The 21472-nt window shown below is 44.3% G+C and overlaps 1 protein-coding gene across 1 annotated transcript in view; it reads right to left on the reverse strand.

The window, feature by feature from the left end:
- Positions 1 to 5710: 5710 nt before the first annotated feature.
- The window catches only part of RAE1 (Transducin/WD40 repeat-like superfamily protein), a 105537-nt gene continuing 89775 nt past the window's right edge, over positions 5711 to 21472 (reverse strand). Inside the window, exons 11-13 of the mRNA XM_087384320.1 lie at positions 19387 to 19467; positions 6210 to 6420; positions 5711 to 6077 (exon numbers count right to left, since the gene is read on the reverse strand). Coding sequence (XP_087240446.1) covers positions 6367 to 6420; positions 19387 to 19467 — 135 coding nt within the window. The 3' untranslated portion in view covers positions 5711 to 6077; positions 6210 to 6366. The remainder of the gene's footprint in view (positions 6078 to 6209; positions 6421 to 19386; positions 19468 to 21472) is intronic.

Below are 21472 nucleotides of genomic sequence, written 5' to 3' on the forward strand. Positions count from 1 at the left end.
ATGCCATTGCCTCACCCTCTAATAAGTATAATACATACTTGCATCTTGTCATACTCCTCCATCCACCATATGTAGCATGAACCACCACTATAAGATTACTACCAAGACTGTATGTAATAACCACTATGAATGCACATCACCTTATATTACTTACATCATGGTAATACCACCTTATATAAAGGAAGAAAATATAGGCGTCTCGATATAAGGCCACAAGCATGGCTTAACCATCTTTTTTGTGAGACATCATCTTAACTCCTTATATGATTCACTTTTTGAACTTCAATCGATCCTTATTTTCCAAACACTCCCTAGTGGGACTAAGTATTTTGGTTGAATTGTTTCTCACAACTCTACAAACACCTTTCCCTCCAACATGTGGAGTCCCCAAATCCTTCTTGCCTTCAACAAGGCTTTTCCTTTGTTTACCAAAGCAACACCTCCCTCTATCAAAATTTACCTCTCAGCATTGATCAGACATGTCACTGATTGATAGTAAGTTTACATCATGGGAATAATTCCAAATGATATATATTATTTATTTGAGTCACTTTATATACTCAAGGACCACATCCTACACCATCAATTGCAAGAACATCCTAGTCAAGCAAGACATCTTAATTTCCACCATAGAAATTGGGGAGGTATTTCTCAAGCTAGATGAGAGTAAAAAGGATTTATTTGTGTCCCCAAGGTTGGGATTGTTTGACAAGTGCTTGTATTGGTTGCAACACCTGCACATAAAAAGTCACATAGACTTTCACTCTTGAGAGGCCCTCACCTTCTCCTTTGTTGAGGCCATGTAGCCAATTTGAAAAAAGACTTTTTGGGCTTAATCTTTCTTATTGATGGATGGAATAGTTAGTTGGGGGGATTTCTCCATTTTGTTTGATTTGGGATGATGTTTGTTGGGTTTTTTATTGATTGTGGGCTTCATGAGAGCATGAAGTTTTCCTATTAAGATGTTGAAGGGGCTCCGAGTAATTTTCTTGATACGAGCTGCTTAGTGGTGTTACTTATGTATCTTCTCTATGTAAATAGTCGAGGGATAGCTATAGCTGTCATTACAATCAACATGTCTAATGTAATGGAGTTAGCTTGAAAAAAGTCTCTCACTTGGTTGTAGTTGCTCTAGAGGATCCTTGCATGCTCGCCCAGATGGCCATTAGTGTGTGTATAGTATCAGTCCATAGATTGGAAAGGGTGAACCTGTGAACCCTCCATCGCCTCTGTATATCTGGCCCTCCAAATATGCCAAGCTGCAATGCTAGCCAGAATCTCCCAAGATGTGTCTATCAAGGCATGGGCAGCTTTGAAAGGAGTGAAGGGAACATCCTGGAGAGAGCATGACTCTAGAGAGTGTCGTCGTATAATGAAGGATGAGTCTGAGTCATGTCTCTCGAAAAACACCTGCTGAGGGCCAGTAAGAGAGAACCATGCCATTGATCCCCAAGTCATGAAGAAGGGTGCTCTATGAAATATGCAAAGAATCCTGGCAATACCCTTCCAGATCGTCCTCGCCTGTCTGCACTCCCAAAGGCAATGATGTAGTTGACTCAACTGCTGTGTGGCATCGAGGACAAGTAGGGTCAGCCCTGAATGTGGATCTCCACAGGTTCACTGCAATCCCTCCATGAATAGAAAGCCAAAAGAAAAGAGTGATGTTTCTATTTCTAAGGGATTTTTAAAGCCTCCTCCAAAAGTTTTTCTTCACCTTTGCATAAATATGAAAACTATCCCAAGGAGGAGCTCTGAAGGACCTCCCACCTCTTAGTCTCACTTGATGCACCATTCACCAACATAGAGTTGAGGACCGCTCTTTCTGCCCTTCACAAGGGCAAGTGCCCTAGTTCAGATGGGCTTACACCCTCTTTCTTTATTTAGTTTTCCGATCTAATTGGGGATCACATTACCTCAGCCCTACAGGGTGTTTGGGACTTGGGGGAGATGCCAGACTCACTTACGAAGGGCCTCATTCATCTTATCCCAAAAGAGGCTTGCAAGAATTTAGTGTTTTAGTGTGAAGGCTCATACAAATTGGAACAAATCCAATGGATTTTGAATGAGTGATGAGGACACTCCAAACTGAGAGATTGACATAAGATTCACTTGGATTCAGAGGGGTGTTTCCATGAGGCACTAGGATGCCAGGTTGGGGTGGGTGTCTCTCCAGCATAGAAGTTTTCTCCTGTGTTAGAGAGCATTAGGAGGAAACTCATTTTTTGGAGTTCTACCAGACTTGACCTTGCATCCAGAGTAGTGGTTGTGAACCAGGTATTATTGGCTACTACCTGGTTTGTTTGCTCATGTTGGTGCAGATCTAGAGGTTGTATATCTCAGCTCATGAGACCTATCAAGAACTTCCTTTGGAGTGGGTTAGATGGCACCTTAGATGTTGTAGCCAAGGTGGCTTGGGAGACCCTCATTCTCCCCACAAGGGAACGAGGTCTCAATATTATTGACCCGAACTTGCAGTTTATGGCCTTGCTCTTCAAGTTTGTGGTGAGAGGATTGATGCCTGGATAGGAACCTTGGAAATATTTTTTCTTACACAGCATTCAGTCTTGTACACCTTCTCACGGGGGAGATTGGATGGGCGATTTTTACTTCAACCCATCTTAGATCTCCCTCTTCCCCTCTCATGGCTTCCATTTTGAAAGCTTGGGGCAGCTTCAGAGACACTCTTACATGGGGCACGGAATCACAGTGGTATCTTAATCCTGACCCTGTTCTCCTAGCACTTGGGTCTTTGAGACTTTGGTTATATGGGTGGTTACCCCATCAGGTTCTTGCAGTGGAACCCAGGGGAGTGGGAATGGGTTGATGAAGAGCACCAAGAGAAGAGATCCCCTTCTTTCGTTACATAGTCAGAAATGCCAGGAGATTAGAGTTTAATTTTTTTCACCAACAGAGGTAAGTGCTGCTAAATAACAACTCGAGCATCATTTTTGGAATGTGTGTTAGGATCTACTAGCATCGAAGAAGAAATAGAAATGCAAGTACCTCCCTTGGTGCCCAAGGCGGGTGACCAAAAAGTATAGCCTGAGAGAAGCTTACCCGACTTTGCACAATCCCTGACATCTAGTTTGTGTTTCTGAATCATGAGAATATCAATGGGACCCCCGATAACACCTGGATGAAGTTGGTTACGAATCAGTTACCTACGGTGGCAGCGGTGAGATACACCTCTGAGGCCCTGAACGTTCCAACTGAAAATCCTCATCGGCGAGAGGAAGAGGCCGGATGAAAAACCTTACCCGACCTAGTAGTAAAGATATCCCTCTCCTGGGAAAAATTACTCCTATTAAGAGGAGGGAAGTCAAGTGGGGAAAGCACTCCCACACCTACAGAAGGGGAAGCTCTATCCACGGTGATTTGAACAAGCTGCTCCCTAAGGGTAGAAGGTACAAACTTCTCCTCTAACTCAAACTCTACTATCTCTGCCAGAACTGTAAAAGAATTCATGAATGATGCTTTTGGCCTAGGAGTGCAGAGGATCCTTGCCGATGGTGGAGTAGTAGTGATAATCCCCTTGCCTTGTCAAGAGGTGAAGAAAGAGGAGTAGAAGAGAAAGGGAGCTGCTGACGGAGCTCCTGATGAAGCTCGGACTAGCATTGATGAAGCTCGGCCAAATAAGTACCATTGGCTTGGAGTATGGCATAGGTATCGGCAACAAATTGCTTCATAGATGGAAGCTCCTTCACATGAATATCTGAGGGGACAGGAGCAACCAAATCAACACTAGGAACTAGGACAGGAATATCTCTTGCCTGCAAAGAAGGGTCCATGGCGCCATCAGTAGCCTCCTGAGGTGGAATAGGCTCAACAACTCTGGCTGGCACCCAATGAGAGACGACTAGAACAAGACGTGCTGATGGTCCTGGTCGCGCTGTAGAAGAAGGTCCAAGACGAGAGGTTGTAGCGGACGGTCTTGGGCGAGGGGTGGAAGGTCCAAACTCGTGGAGCCTTTAATCATTTTCTTTTTTCTCTTCCTTGGCCAATCTCTAGCAAAGTGCCCAGGACTCTTGCAAATCCTACACTGATCATGTCTCCCAGCTATCTCGACTCTTTGCCTAGAGAATGAGCCATATAGATGCTAGAGCATGATGTAGTCATCCATGATGTTAGGGTCAAAGACAATGACCCTAACACGTGGCACACCATCTGACTTGACTGCCTCTGCTACCGAAGAAGGCATCCCAGGGAGGGGGGATCTCAGTGACCATCCTGAAAGAAGCTCCAATGGAAGATAAGAGTCGATGGTACACCTGAGGAAGCCCGGGGAATTTGGAAGAGAGAAAAGGTCCAACCATCCTCCTCCACAAGGTCAAAACCATCACTAATTGCGGTGGGAAGGCTGAGTCAAACACTATTGAGCTCCGTCCGACTAAAAACACTGCTAGGATAGAGATGAGGGTGAAGGAAGAGGGTGAGGCTGAGAGTAAGAGTAAGGAGGTGAAGAGAGGTTAGGAGGAGAGAGGAGGAGGATGGGGGCACACAACCATTTTAAAACAATATTTAGGAAACTAGAGATCAACATGATATACTAGTCTCAAATCTCCATCTTGAACCATCTTTATGCAAGTTCAAAGAAATTTAATAGATGGTGGAGCTCTAAAGCTATATGGGCTATCACTTTACAAGTGTAAGAGTAAATGAAATTAGGACAAGTGATCTTAAGTTTCATATGAAAAAAATATGCATCAAATTGCAATACCCAAGCAAGACTTTCGGCAAATGAATATAAGGTCCTTCGATCTATAGAAACACTATTATCCCATGAATTTCATACTATAACATGCGCTCTCATTTTTATTGCCTTAGATATGAAGGCATACAATATAGATTGAAATGCATACACTATAGATACTCGAACGTACAAAACAAAAAGATGCTTACACTTATTTCAAAACATCACATTTTCAATTACTTGCATCCACAATATATGGACTATCATGTGGAATTTCCAAATCTCGATTGAAAATACAAATCTGTTAATCACAACCCATTGAGTGAATAATAACATACAGATTGGAATTCATTAAATTGAGAATTTCAGTATTCAATCTTCATCTTGTTTGTTAAGGCTATAAATTGCAATATTCTATCAATTAAAAGGGTCATCTTGTGAAATGCCCACACATGTTGATGCTACTTTTTTATCCTATTAATCCCACGTTCACTATGTGAATCACGATTCTACTTTGGTTTGGTGACTATAATAAATAAACACTGGAAGAGAACTTTTTATCATACATAGTGACGGGCGGCTAGATGTTGCATCTAATCACTCAAGTCTCATTGATCCCCATGGCCACCCACTGCAGCGAGTGATGATTAGAAAGCAGAACTGACCTTCGACACTCCTGTGGGCAACTTGGGAGGATGGCAAGAAAGGTTCTAGGACCTTTGACCACAATTCTTGCAAAGCTTAAGCACCTTTTTTATGCTCTCATGTCACGGAATTGGCTGGTTATACATCTGGCAGTTACCATCTCCTCAAGGACAGCGAGTTCAAACACTGAGGCCACAAATAGTCAGGTCTTCTCGTCTTCTTTTTAGCACTTAAAGTGGACAGCTGATCTTTGTATGGTCTTTGCATAATATAAGAGGTTCATTTTTCTGAAAAGAGAAGACTCTTTATGCACATGTTTTTACATGATTATAGATTAACCTCGACTTGCGAAAGAGCGTTCCAAGTAGGAAACAAGGTACTCACAAATTGAATGAATGCATAAGAAATTATATCGAACCACACAAGCAGTTATTAGGCAGCCTTTGCTTTCAATATTAATGTTGGATAGCAGGATGAAGAGAAAACATGCATGAGAGTCCTTGTAAATTCATAAAACTATAGTTGAGGTGTAAAGAGGTTTCGTGACCGTCACATGGGGTAGCTACCCCTTACACAAGTTGCAGATGCAGAAACGTGGAAGAACTAAAAGGCGGCTCCATGCTTTACTTGTGTGGAAGGCCATAGTAAATACACCTTCCAGATTACATTACCGCTTACCAACAGATTCAGCAGCTCTTGGACAAAACACTAACCATTGATTGCTTCAGTCACATATGAATTCCTGTTTTCAAGAAACAGACGCCCACTGGTATTAATGTCTGCTACCTTTCATGTCATTCCTCATTCCTGACTTAACCAGATACAGACGTATGGACAAACAAAAAAATGTAATGACTGAAATTATCTTACAAACCTGGACAATTGCTTCACTGTCAAACCACAACTATTTCATTGTGTTTGCACTGAGCTGTAACTCCACAGTCCTATACAGTCAAACAGAATTTCTACAGGATAACAGCCGCATCTTAACACTTTTAACACTCTGGCTGCCTGGTGTTTCCAAAGTTCATTCACTTCTTTCCACCTGAGGGTGCGCCCCGTGGTTTAGCTTTGATCTCAGCTTCCTGTACACAATATAACAAGGAAAAATCACTTTAAGCACCGGACACACACTAAGTAACTATATATTGACCATGGTCCAAGACCTCCACCATTGCTCGCATCTTTATTCTGACCCAAATAACAAACGGCATAAAAGTCCTAGCCAGATCCATTCTTTTTTACAGGCATTCAACATGGCTACTGTTGCACTTATTCGACTGCGGCAAATGGCCTTTCATCAACGAGAAAAAAGACCGTTTTCCAAAAAGCATAAAACCTTATTTAAAGACGAGAGCATTCATCAGATTAAACAGATTCAGAATTTGCTACATTGAAGATTATTACAAAACTAGGTGCACTAAATTGAAGATTATTACAATACTAGCTGCACGTTACCTTGCCTGCTCTCTAAACCATGCAAAAGTTTGGACAATCTTATGCTAGGACGCCCTAAAAGTAGGGGCCTGTATTGCTATATCTCAGGGCAGAGCAGGCCAATATCGATCAACAATGAAGTAGACCAACCAAACGACATTAGTGGAATATTTTTAGAAGCATGCTGACATGGGGAAATGGAAATGAAATGATCTATTATATGTCCTCCGAAGACCCAAAAGGATCTGTGGGTCAAACCAGTCAAATCTACGCCATATGATCTATCATGGAGTACATAATCTACAAGAAAACAGAGAAATTCGCTCACATTATTCACAAGAAAACAGAGAAATTCGCTCACATTATTCATTTATTAACTACCAAAAATTCCAATGATTCTTTTGTGTGCGGTCCAATCTCTACACTGTAGCTGCCAATTTGGTTGGAGCACAATTCAAACTTAGGACATCATAATCCAGGGTCTTAGGGGCACTCATAGGCGCACCATACAGATTTCCCTCTGGCCTAGATAGGTGATTCAACCCATGCAGGGAATGGGAAATGTCACCATTTGGTACTTCTCTCAAGAAATAAAGTATAATCTTTATTAGAATTGACATTGGTCAAAGAATGTTGACTTTGGTTAACTAAGAATAAGTTTTATTGTTTTACGTTTGCTTTGCATTGGTAAGAGGGGACGCCCACAAGGGACTAGAATTAGTCCAAGAACTACGAATGCATGCATTTCGCTAGCCTCTAATGGGTTAAAATGTTGGAACTTGTTTGTGCAAGGTGTAAGACCTAAGAGAGTGCAAAACGGACCCAGTAGTGTGTGCAAGGTGTGGGACCTAAGAGAGTGCAAAAAGGACCCAAGAGAGTGCAAGGTGTAGGACCTAAGAGAGTGCAAAAAGGACCCAAGAGTGGCAAGAAAAACACAAAAAGCAGACCTTTTGGGGGGGGGGGGGGGGGGGGGGGATGCCTTATTTTTGGCCCCTAGTGCTGTGTACTGTCTTCTTCTCTCCCTTCCAACGTCCTCTTTCTTGCTGCGAATCCCTTCTTCCATTTATTGCACGCTTTCCGAGGCATTGTACGACTGATTCCAGCACTGTATGTACTAGTTCTCGGCATGCACAGCCTGATTTTGGCTGCGAACTGTTTTCCAGCCACCTGGAGCCACTACAGCTACTGCGATTGGGATTTCCTGCCCTCCACTGAGCCCTGGACTTGCTGCGAATTGCTCTTGGAAGCGTTCTACTGCGATCTGCCCCAATGCCCTGAATTTGCTATGATTTGATTTAAGAAGGGTGTTTAGTATTCGTCGGATCTGTTTTCAGGAGATGCATTCATTGGCTAGGACTTTCCTCTTGCACAGAAGGTATCTGCATTCTTTAGGACAAGGAGGTGACAGCTCTTTATGCAATCCAAGAGGGTTGTATACATATATATACCTTTGTAAGACTAGAATGTGTCCGAGATGGTTGTAAAGTAGTGTTGTTCGGCATAGTGAGGCCCCTGGTATATAGACATTATCCATTCGTTCATTCGTTCTCATACATATAATTTGGAAAAGAAGGCGGGAGAGGGTGGGGGCGGGGGGGAATCGGGGATCAAAAGCACCAACATGCATCCTCTATGAAAGCACCAACAAGACGCAATATACCAAACCATGGCTAGAAGGACCTAGTTAATCACCAAAGCTCTCTCTACAAAGGAGAGTTTTCCAGAACTCCAATATAGGAGCTTACAACCTAGGGCCAAGGCAATCTACCTCTACGAATGTCAATCCACCCAAGCTCTCTCCCCCCTACAGATCCAAACCAATCAAAGGCTCAACCCCATGTAAGAGAATCCTTTCTAATTGTGGAAAAAACTTCCGGATAATCTTGGAAGCCAATCAAGAAACATGCACCCTGTCTGAGCTATCCTCTGATCCCTCTAGAAGGAGGGTCATGTCATCAGTAACCTCTTAGGTCCAAGAGCTACTGATCCTAGCAGATCTGCCCCCACCAGTCTTGCCTCTTGTAAGTATCTCAAGGATTCCACTATAAATAGAAACAGAAAGGGTGTTAGTACACAACCTTGTCTCACAAAGTGCATGAGGGAGGAGGTTCCACAACCCCATTCACTTGCTATGCAGGAAAACCTGAACGTTGTATCTGTATCATACATCCAGTCCACACAATCGTAAGCCCCCTTGAACCTGGAAGAAGAATCACGAGTGGCTATTGGGCCTACCCTGTGGTCTTCCAGAAATTAAATATGTTGTCCAAGGTGCTCCTCTCCTTGACAAACCCTATCTGCATGTCATGAGTGATGACGAGGAGGGGATGAAGCTACATGCTGAAAATCTCGGCTAGGATTTGTAAGCCATGAATGCCGGTCCACCCCCCCCTTCCCCCCGTTTGGGTCCAGCCACATCAAAGGAACGAAGATATTTGTCGTGAGTTGAAGATCTCCTAGAAATCAAGGTGAAGAGGAGTCAAAATTGTTCACAATACTGTCGATGGAAGACGGATGATAGCCCATCCTCGCCCAAACTCTTCTACACTGGTAGGGCCTTCAAGGCCTCAAGCAGCCTCCTCCCTCGTGTCCTATCCTCCTATTGGACCAAACAGGCTCGTGAAGATTGAAACAAAAAATTTGCACACCAGGCCTTCATAACCTGAGCTCTAGTTTGGTCATGACAAATCTGGGTTTCAATCGAGGAAAGACTCCTCTCTCTCTCTCTCTCTCTCTCTCTCTCTCTATAGTTTGGCCATATTGATAGTCTTCCGAGTGGGGTTTCTATGTTACAATTGTGGTTGAAATTCTGCCCAGAGATGGTGCCCTGGAGACTATCCCGCATTGCCTGTGGAGCTGTCCTAGCGCATCGAGGATCTGGATGGAAGCCCTTAGGATCATGACACGTATGCAGAGTTGCAGAGTCTTCATAGAAACTACACCTGGGGGATGGTGGCTTGGTTGACAGAGGGAAGACATGCGTTTCAGATTGATGAGATTTCTCCAGCCTACCGGATACAGGGTCAGAGCACCAAGAGGATCGCACTCCACGAGGCAATCCCCCCTGACAAACTGGCTCCTACTACTACCAAGGACGACAGTGTCTGGGAGGTGGTAGCCAGCATCACGGCTTGGAACATTTGGGTGGCTCGCTGCAGCCTTGTGATGGGTGAGCACCCGATTCCACCTGCGGCTACCCTAGTTGCCATATGGCAGGATATCATTTACACTCGACGGTCCACCTGGGAGCGCAGGACTCCAGGCTCCAGGGCGACTATCGAGAGGCATGCTCGTTTCTGCAAGGCTTCGCCTGCAGGTGTTTTCTACATCTTCACTCTGTGAGGGATTCGCTGGCTGTATAGTCCCCCCACTTGGCTGTTAGCCCCAGTTCCAGAGGTCCCCTAGGCAGTGAGCTAGGTTTCTCTGGAACAGGACCGTTTTTCTTTCAGCCTTTTCCAGTTTTTTCCATACTCAGCACCTTCGGGGCTGCTGTCTTGCATGAAAATCTTTCAAGCATTAATAGAAGGTTCCTTTCTTAGGGGGAAAAAAAAAAGTCTTCCGAGCGAACCAGAGACACTACGCGAGCATCGTTGACTGGTACGTATAAAGAAACTAGACTTCGTTCGCCAGAACGAGGAGGAACTACTGAACATTTTGTTTAGTAACAACTCTAAGGACTTTTCGCGGAGATTTCTAGAGGGATGGTCCCCCTCACCACTCACCGACACTCAAGTTTGGTATAACTATGCACGCACACACTATGACATCCAAAACCAGCCAGCCCTTGACCTCTCACATATGCCACGCCCCACATCCTACACCCTCTTCACTGCCCGGGGGGGGGGGGGGTGAAAGATGCTGTAATGAAACTTCATAATGACCAAACGAAGGATCATGAGGGGCTATGCACCAAGTTCATTGCATATGGGATTAACCTCCTAGCCCCGATCTTAGCAAAGTTCTTTAATGAAGCTGTCTGTTTGGGGTTTCCACGCACTTGGGCTATTGATATTATTTCACCCATCCACAAGGCAAGGGATCCCATGAGCTCAGAGAATTACAGAACCATTATGATTGGACATGTCATGTCCAAGATTTATGCATCATTACTTGATTCCGAGGTCAACAGATTTGCGTAGTGTCAAGGACTTAGAGCAGTAGGACAGGCTGGATTCCGATGTGATCATGGAACCATGGATCACATCCTCACGCTTAGGTGTATCATTGAGGAGGTGAGGGCATGGAAGCAGAGGGTTTATTATTGCTTTGTGGATTTTCACCGAGGCATATGACACGGTACCGAGAGCCCGCCTCATACGGTGCCTACAAGGAGATCATTTGGGCTGTCGTGGCACTTTACGCGAGAGTCGCAGGCAGGGTCCGAGTAGGATCTGGGCGGACAGACGAGATCATGAGCACTATTGGGGTCAAACAAGGGTGTCCTTTATCACCTACCCTGTTTGGCCTCTACATAGATGAGCTTGAGACAGTGATGCAGACACAGGGAGGGGATCATTGCTCTCTTGCTGGTACGCTGATCCGGATATAGCATATGCAAATGACGTGGCTCTTTTGTCTTCCTCTGCAGAGAGGCTTCAGAGACACCTTGACGCACTATAGTCCTTTTGTGAGTCTCATGATTTGAAGGTCAACCTGGGTAAAACCAAGGTTATGATCTTCAATACATCTCGAGCCGTCATGCGCCAGGAGCAGTTCATGTTTGATGGGTCACCTGTTGAAATAGTTTCAGCATACACGTATCTTGGGGTTGTCTTCTCCGGACCCATCTTCACTATGAGACCCGCAATGCAAGCACGCTTGGGCAGAGGATACGCTTCATTGGCCAGACTATAGAGGTAGTGCTTCCGCTCACACTTTCAGGATCCACGGACCAAAGGGCTGCTTTTTGACTCCTTGGTCCGCCCAACGGGGATGTATGGCAGCCCTTGTTGGGAGCCAGACATGTCGGATATAGAGTGGGCACGTGTGGAGAGGCTACAGGTTCTCATGCTATCACGGATGATTCGCAGTAAGCCATCTGTTCCTCACCAGATCATTCAGGCTGAGTTTGGGTCATCCCCATTACAGCTAGATGCTGCATTTCAGGTCATCACATATCGGGATTACTCTTCTGGACGCAGCAGGCTGCCATGACACTCTCACAATAGGAGGTGACCAGAGACGCTGGTATGCATGCATAGAGAGATCGTTTTGAGCAATTGGGGCTTCACATGGATAGACTCCCTCCCTTCCAGTATAGTATGGGCGCTCCGTTTTCTCCCCTCCGATCACACGAAGTCAACCAGGTAATCCGTGAGGATCTCTAACAGCTACACACATTCCGGACCTGGTTGGGACCGAGCTTACTCCCAGTGAAGCTTAGCTTCTATAGAGATCATTGCTTACATATCACAGAGGAGGGTTTCATTGACCCACCAGAATACACGCAGATCCACTTACCCACTCACTGAGGGTCTCTATTGGGCAATTCCGGGTCTCTTCGCATAGACTTCGTATCAAGAGTGGTAGAGCAGAGCGCCTACCCAAGGAGAGGCGCTTATGCACATTATTTGACATGCAGGAGGTTGAGACAGAGGAGCACTTCATCTTCAGGTCTCCTCTTTACTATGAGATCCGAGGGTGTTTCTACTGCCTCTTTAGAGATAGCTATGGGGTTTTGTCCCGATTCCTCTCCTATCCAGATCAAAGATGCTTGGCAAGCTTCATTCATGAGGTAGTCAGGTACCGCGAGAGGATACTCCGATCACGGAGACAAGAGCGGACTTCTTCTTCCTTGGCAGACCCCTCTCAGAGTTACGGAGTTCTTTCAGCCATATCCCTTGGACCTCCACGAGATGACGCCTCAACATGATCGTGACCCAGAGCCAGTGACTGGACAGCTCAGACAGAGGGTTGACGCGCAGATCACACTTGGGGATATTCCCTCCATGTTTAGCGTTGGAGCCCGGCCGACAGGGGTTTACTGTAGCCCTAGTTAGGCGCAGAGCTATGACCAAGAGACGTCATAGGGCTGCACCCTCGAGTGGTCGACAACACTCTATCACTGATTTCATGCTTCCATTATCTCATCCACCCTGATGTCTTAATGATGATGAGATTGATATGTAATCGACCATCGACATGACTATGTTGTACTTAGTACTTAGTACTACCATTCTGCATTTTTTTGGACCCATCAGTCTTCCAAAGACTTTAACCCCTCTCTCTCTCTCTCTCTCTCTCTCTCTCTCTCCCCGAATTCATTGCATATGGGATAGCAAAGCTCTCTAATTAAGCTGTTTGTCTGGGGTTCCCACGCACCTGGACTATTAACACTATCTCACCTATCCACAAGGCAAGGGATCCTATGAGCCCGGAGAACTACAGGACCATTATGATCGGACATGTCACGTCCAACATTTATAAATCAATGCTTCATTCTAAGGATAGTTGATTCGCAAACATGCAAGGACTTATTAGAGCATATGGATAGGCTGGATTCCGACGTGATCATGGGACCATGGATCACATTCTCACACTTAGGTGTATCATTGAGGCGGCGAGGGCATGAAAACGGAGGGTTTATTGTTGCTTTGTGGACTTGAGCAAAGCCTTTAATACGGTTTCAAGAGCCCGCCTCATCAGGTGTCTGTAGGACTTGGGTTATGACCAGGAGATCATTTGGGTTGTCATGGCACTTTACGAGAGGGTCTCAGGCAGAGTTCAGATAGTGTCTGGATGGACAGATCAGATCACAAGTACTATTGGGGTCAAACAAGGGTGTCCTTTATCACCAACCCTGTTTGGCCTATACATTGATGAGCTTGAGACAGTTATACAGACACCTGGGGGGGATGGATGCTCTCTCGTTAGCACTCTGATTCAGATCTTGTTATACGCAGATGATGTGGAACTCTTATCTTCCCTTCCTCAGCAGAGGGTCTCCAGAGACACCTAGATGCACTACAGTCCTTTTGTGATTCCCATGATTTGAAGGTCAACCTTCGTAAAACCAAGGTCATGATCTTCAACACATCTCGAGCCGCTATGCACCGAGAGCAGTTCATTTAAACGGGTTGCCGGTTGAGGTTGTTTCGTCATGTACATATCTAGGGGTTCTCTTCATTGGCCATATTAGAGAGGCAGTGCTTTCGCTCATATTTTCAAGACCTACAGACCAAGGGCTTGCTTTTTGACTATGCTATCACGGAGGATTCACAGTAAGCTATCAGTTCCTCACCAGGTCATTCTGGCTGAGAGCTTCATGTAGCATTTCAGGTTATCGCCTACCTATATCGGGTTAGGGGATACGGAGATTGCACTTTTGGACGCACCAGATTACCGTGGGTAGCATTGTCCTCCTCTAGGACACTATCAACAACAGGTGATCACAGATGCTTGTTTGCACTCACAGAGAGATGGTTTGAGCGACTAGGACTCCACATGGATAGACTCCCTCCCTTCCAGTATAGCATTGATGCGCCTTTTTCTCCTCTTGTCCCATCAGGTCAACCAGGTCATTCGTGAGGATCTTTTGTAGCTACACACGTTCAGGACCTGGTTGGGACTGAACGAGCTTCCAGTGAAGCTCAACTTTTACAGGGATCATTGTTTACATATCACAACGGTGGGTTTTATTGACCCACCAAGATATACGCAGATCCACCTACCCCACTCACTGAGGATCTCTATTGGGCAGTTACGGCTCTCTTCACATAGACTTCGCATCGAGAGTGGCATGGCTGAGGGTTTGCCCAAAAAGAGGCGCATATGCACATCATGTGACATCCAAGAGTGAGTTGGAGGAGCATTTCATTTTCAAATGCCCAATATACTATGAGATCCGAGGACGCTTCTAGTGCCTCTTCAGAGACAGTTCTAGGATATTGTCCCACTTTCTCTTCTTTCCAGACCAGAGATGCTTAGCCGCCTTCATTGACGAGGCAGTCAGACACCGCAAGCATCTACTTCGATCACGGAGACAGGAGCAGACCTCGTTGATAGACTCTTCTCAAAGCTCGATCACTGAGTTCTTCCAACCAGACCATGCCACGAGGCCCCGCCATGATCGTGATAGAGAGCCAACGACACGTCAGACAGAGGGTTGATGCACAGATTACGCTTGAGGATATTTCTTCTCTGTTCAGAATTGGGGCTCCACCACAGGGGTTACTATAGCCCTTATCAGACGCAAAGCTACGGCCAGGAGACGACATAGGACCACATTCGTAGCACTCTATCTTTGACTTTATGCCCTCACTACCTCATCCCCCTCAACGTTTTGATGATGAGGATGTTAGTATTGTGTAGGCTTTCTGACATGGCCATGTAGCACTCAACACTTATCATTCTCACATGACTATGTAGCACTTGGCACTTATCATTTGCATTCTGCATTGGAGTGGATGCTCGTTTAGTAGCTCCACCCACACAGCTTGTTTATATCAAGATTTTTCACAATCTCATAGACCTATCGGTCTTTCGAGGACTTTAATAAACTTTCTTCTTTCTTTCTTTCTCCCCCTCTCTCCCTCTCCCGAAGGGTTCGTCTGCGCCATGCGGTGGCTAATTGCTTGAACTTGAAGGTTTGTGCTATCCATTTGGCATTGTTGTCTATCAAGCCCAACCATCCTATGAAACAGTATCCTTACTATCCAACGTTGTGTGATGGCTCCTCCTCTTGGTAGAGGGTCATCTAAGATCCTCACTCCTCTATAAGTTCGTCACTAGAATGATCTAACATCATCGTGCTACTCCTCTATGCATGGCCCGGTCAGCAATACTAAAGCGGGCCAACACCTGGGCAGCAATCCATCATCGAATGAATACATAATTTGGCAAACTCTCGCTCATGCCACGCGTCGGACCTCTTATGTAGTGCCACTTTCATGCCACCGAGGCATGAAGAGAACCTAACCTTCCGTTGGGAGAGGTTTAGGCAATTCGATAATGAGAGTAATGCAGATTTTACAGCCAGATTTTGGAAACTCTCTCTAGAGTTACCCGAAAAGAGTGAGGAAGATAGCAGAAAGAAGTATTTAGCAGCCTTAAGCCCTAATGTAAGGTACGAGGTTGAAATGTTTAACCCGACCACGCTTAAGGACCTCACTAAGCTGGCTGAAATAGCCGAGAGGAAATTGAATCCTCGTAAACCCTTCAATAAGGAGGGTGGGTCATCATCTAAGACCAACAATATACCCACTTTTAGGAAACCAAACCGGTCTAAGAATAATAAAGGGAAGGGTAAAGCTCTTGTAAGGAATGTGAACAGCCAATCACGTCATGGATGGGTGCCATTTCCTTCTATGAAGGACGAAGAGAAGAGGAAGTTGATTAAGGAAGGAAAATGTTTCGGGTGTAAGAAACATAAGCCAGGGCACGTATGGCATAAGTGTCTCATTCTCTTGGCTAAGATTGCCAAGACGAATTTAGTAAAAGGGAAAGCTAAGGCATCCAAGCAGGAGGGTGAGGCTTCTACCTTGTCACCCTCGAAATCTACCATGACTGCTGAGCCAATAGTGAATGCTCTCCATTCAGCCAATACCTTTGGGCCTCATGATCTTTTTAAGGTGTATGGATTCGTGAATGGACAAAGAATAGTGGTTCTCCTAGACGATGGATGTAATTATGACTAAGTGAGTGACAGATTGGTAAAATTACTCCATCTTAAACCAGAACCTATTAAAAACATGTCGCTCTCAGGAGCTTTTAGGGGACACAATGAAGAAGACACCTCCATAGTACGGAATATTCCTTTTCGTATACAAAAATATAGAGATCAAAGGCATTTTCTAGTAGCTCCTTTACAAGACGTTGACATGATTCTAGGTAAACCATGGTGGTATGATTTTAACCCTGCTATTCATAATACTGTACATAAGGGTGAAAACATAAGGATCGTAGGGGATCGAGACGTGTATACAATTCCATTGATTACTCCTACCCAAGAAAAAAGATTGGTAAAAAGAGGGGTAGATTGTAATCTTGTGTATATACGGGATTCACGAGATCTTCATATCTCAAAAGAAGATCAGAAGAGAAATGAGTTCCTTAGAGCTTATGAGGATCGATTTTCAAGAGATGACTCATTCGAATTGCCTATGGAGAGAAGATGATCATGCCATAGACTTAGAGCCAGGAGCTTCTCCTCCATGTAGAGTCCCATACAGGATGAACAGGATAGAAATGGAGGAGGTAGAAAAACAAATTGAAGATCTATTGCAAAAAGGCCTGATTCGACCAAGCAGTTCTCCATTTGGAGCACTTGTATTATTGGTCAAGAAGAAGGATGGATCATATCGTATGTGTATAGATTACCGTGCTTTGAATAAACTTACGATTAAGAACCGGTCCAAGAGTGGATGATTTATTGGATATGCTTAAAGGTGCTAAAGCTTTTAGCAAATTGAATTTGAAATTGGTTATCATGGGCTGAGGCGGCTGCAGAAAGAAAGGCTAAAGCAGAATTAGGGTTTTGGATTAGAGTTAGGTCTAGGGTAACATGGCAGATATGGCAAGGTGAACCTACTCTGATACCATGTTAGAAACATGGTGGGAGGGAGGGAGAGAGATAGGGTAGGGAGTGAAGAAGTGATACTCAAATGAATACACAATGAAGGCTTTCATTCATTCATAAACTAGGACATGACAAGTGAAGTACAAGCCTTATATAGGCTACTCACTCACACACTAGCACCAAGTGCATATGGGATAAGTCCCATAGTGACACGTGGCACTCACACGCATGAACTAGTACTATAACTCCTAGTACTACACACCAACACATCACATCACCACACTCTTCGGCTATGATATTTCCAACAAGAGAGGGCCTCAAGCTTGTCATGGAAGCCAGGGGAGAAGATAAGTGGGCAGTTTATAGAGATAGGAGGGTCATCTGAGACCCCCACCCAAGGCCTGTGAGACCACTAGTACTCTAGCAATTATTCCTTGGAACAAAGCCTGCACTTTACCAAGCCATTTCTAAGACACCTTCCAAGGAATGGATCTAGTGGTCTACGTAAGAAACACCATTGCCCCAAGAGGGGTTTCGCCCTCAGTTCATGGATACTGACACCGACACGTACAAATGGACAGGTATATGGTTCAAGAGGTATGGCCGTTTCAGTTCCCTCACATGTACATCCCTATGTCACCATATGCACTACATATGATCGTCAGCCTTAGGAAGCACTCCACAGGGATGTCTACAATGCAGCATGTTACTTTCCTCTTGAGACATCTAAGTATGCCACAGGCAGGACAAAAATATCACAAGACATTCACAAATATGGGCAGCATAGGGATTTATACGCTTGGAGACTTCAATGCTAGGATGCGCACCCTAAACACAAAGCTCTAGGATTTCTAGAAAGATGCCATCTTCATCCCGCAGGCAGACATTATGCATAGTTTTCAGCACATATTTGAGGGGTACACATGAGCGTGCAGTACAGACACAGCATGGGCAGTCTTTGCTGGACATTTACACAGCCCACAAGTTTGTCACTTTCAATGCATTGCAAAGATAGCCTGAATCAAAGTAATAGACATACAGCCCTCATGGGCGTGGCCTTAGTGTCATGGATTATGTCATGGGGCCTCCTGCACTTGTGTCACATATTCAATACCAGGAGCAGACCACTCACACGTCTCCATTCAGCTAGCCTTAGCCCAGCCTATCCCACCACCTCCATCAACCTCATCTCATCACCATGATTTTGACAACTCACTAGACCACATATACAATAGCAACTTTGGCCAAATTCCTATAGGATATACATAATCAGCCCTCCCTTGATGCCAAATCACTGCTCCTCACAGAGTCCATCCAACTTGCTGCACAACACTCAGGTCCCTAGATGGTCAGGTCCACAGGAAGTCTCAAAACAGCTAATGCTGGCACTTACTAAACAAGAACATCCTGATAAGGAACGGAAACACAAAGAGTACCCATGCTTGGTGAGGAACAAGAAATGACAATTTCCTGCCCAGCGTGAATACCAGATTATCAGAATGAGTTTATGGCAGGTCTATATATCCATCACGCGTAGGTTCTCCTCATGCCACCAAGTGGCATTTTACAAGAGCGGTTTCTCCAATTGAAAAATGACATATTCATCCAGTCACCCAGATACTTACAGATGGGCTAGCTCTGGACATCGTCTCATTATTTCCAGATCGAGATAGGACGAGATGTTGATGCCACAAGACACCACCAAGACTCTGTACCTTATGTGACAAGCAGGAGGTGAATTGTCCTTCATATTGTGAGATCCGTGGAAGATACCACTGCAATCTTCGAGCACAAGTTTCACAATATGAGCCGAGTTATTGATCATTCTGAACAACAATGTGCTACTCTTTTTGTGTAAGAGTTCACAAGTTTCATGTGCACATTGCAGCCAGCACTCAGCTGGGAGCACACACAGCTTATCAAACAATCTGCAAGTGTGATCTTCATCTTAGTGGACTTATTAATTACAACTGCTAGAGCACTTTGCAAGGAGTTTCGTATATCTATGCCAACTTGAAGCTGCAACCAATGCTATGACTTACGTTTTTCCTTCCCTCAATCAATGCACAATACATTTTTTAAATCTACAAACACTAACCTGTGTAGGATGAAGCAAGATGTAATTCTTTGCAGCAGTTGGATTATAATTCTCAGCACCTTTGCTCCAATCGTAACTGACCTGCACATTCAAACTGATTATAAGATGCAAAACAAATCTATTTTACAAGCATGTACATTCTATAGGAGTGTCCTCATCGTATATACACCATGGCAAGCTGATGAAGGCTCCTATAAAACTATCGAAGAGCCCCAAAACTAACCCTTCAAGAACAAGGTTTGCAAACATATTTCAAAAGAGAACAAATTAAATGATCAAAAATCATGTTTAAAACCCCATTACAATTCTTTGACAAAAGATTGATTCTCAAATGCATGTATGGACAAGCCTACTGCAAGGCAGCTTGCATGTGCAAAATCAGCCAGAACTTGTGGGAATAAACACCCTATTTTGTTCTATGAAACCCATTCTTTTTCCTTGCGTTATGTTATTGTTATTATGTGAGGCCTCACACCCGACCGTTATCATCATTAGACAAATTCAATGTGTTGGTCATCATCTACTTCAAAGTTATCCCTCACCATGGTTTTCAGCGTATAACATCTCACACTTTTTACATAGATGAAATAGTCCCCCTAGGTGATACGATGATTTTGGAGCTACTGCATGTGGTGGACGAAATTAGAATCCTTTCATCTTCTTTTGGAATTTTCAGTCGATTTTTGGATCACCTTCCCTAATCGACATGCTGTATAAGACCGAGACACTTCACACATCCACAAGGTTTCCATATCCAACCATTAATTTATAACACCTTGAACAAGCCCTGGGGATGTGCCTTGTGTTGTTAGAAATGGACAGGGTAAAGTAAGATAACTTAGTAAGCATGGAAATGATCCCACACTAACACATAAATCCATCTTCATCTTCACCTCCTTCATATAATCTTCTTCTTCTTCTTCTCCTCAACTCCAACACTCAACCCCTCTTCTGCTCCATCTCCATCTCCATCTCCATCGCCATAGCTTCCCTTTTCCCCCTCTTCCCCCTTAGCCTCCCTTCCTAGGGTGAGCCCACCATGAGCAGAAAGCTGGAGCTGAATGGGTGGACGCTCGTCCCTCCTCCCTCCCCATCTGATGTTATTTACATGCCATTCGTCTAATATCTATTTGACCTTAAAGAGTTTCCTGGTCGATTTGAGCTATACGATTGCCACGCACAAGCACAATAGATAGATCACTTTGAGCTCCTCTACCTGTAAATGAAAATGTAAAATTAAATTGAGTTTTCTAGATTATTTTATGAGCCTAGGTATGACCCGTTTAGAAACCTCCTTCAATTTGATTAAATACATGGGTAGAGGAGTTTATGGGAAAATTAAATTGCATTAATTCTAACACCTTCAATCAACGGATATCAACGGATATCAATGCATGTATGGAAAAGAATACTGCAAGGCAGCTTGCATGTGCAAAATCAGCCAGAACTTGTGGGAATAAACACCCTATTTTGTTCTATGAAACCCATTCTTTTTCCTTGCGTTATGTTATTATTATTATGTGAGGCCTCACACCCGACCGTTATCATCATTAGACAAATTCAATGTGTTGGTCATCATCTACTTCAAAGTTATCCCTCACCATGGTTTTCAGTGTGCTATTACAACATCTTTGCTATGGTGGTGGCACCTTTCATTAAGGTAATAACATCTCACACTTTTTACATAGATGAAATAGTCCCCCTAGGTGATACAATGATTTTGGAGCTACTGCATGTGGTGGACGAAATTAGAATCCTTTCATCTTCTTTTGGAATTTTCAGTCGATTTTTGGATCACCTTCACCTAATCGACATGCTGTATAAGACCGAGACACTTCACACATCCACAAGGTTACCATATCCAACCATTAATTTATAACACCTTGAACAAGCCCAGGGGATGTGCCTTGTTGTGTTAGAAATGGACAGGGTAAAGCAAGATAACTTAGTAAGCATGGAAATGATCCCACACTAACACATAAATCCATCTTCATCTTCACCTCCTTCATATACTCTTCTTCTTCTTCTTCTCCTCAGCTCCAACACTCAACCCCTCTTCTGCTCCATCTCCATCTCCATCTCCATC

This window comes from Dipteris shenzhenensis, chromosome 13 (genome assembly GCF_047967505.1).
Source record: "Dipteris shenzhenensis isolate YYH24624 ecotype China chromosome 13, Dip_SZ_1.0, whole genome shotgun sequence".
Lineage (NCBI taxonomy): Eukaryota > Viridiplantae > Streptophyta > Polypodiopsida > Gleicheniales > Dipteridaceae > Dipteris > Dipteris shenzhenensis.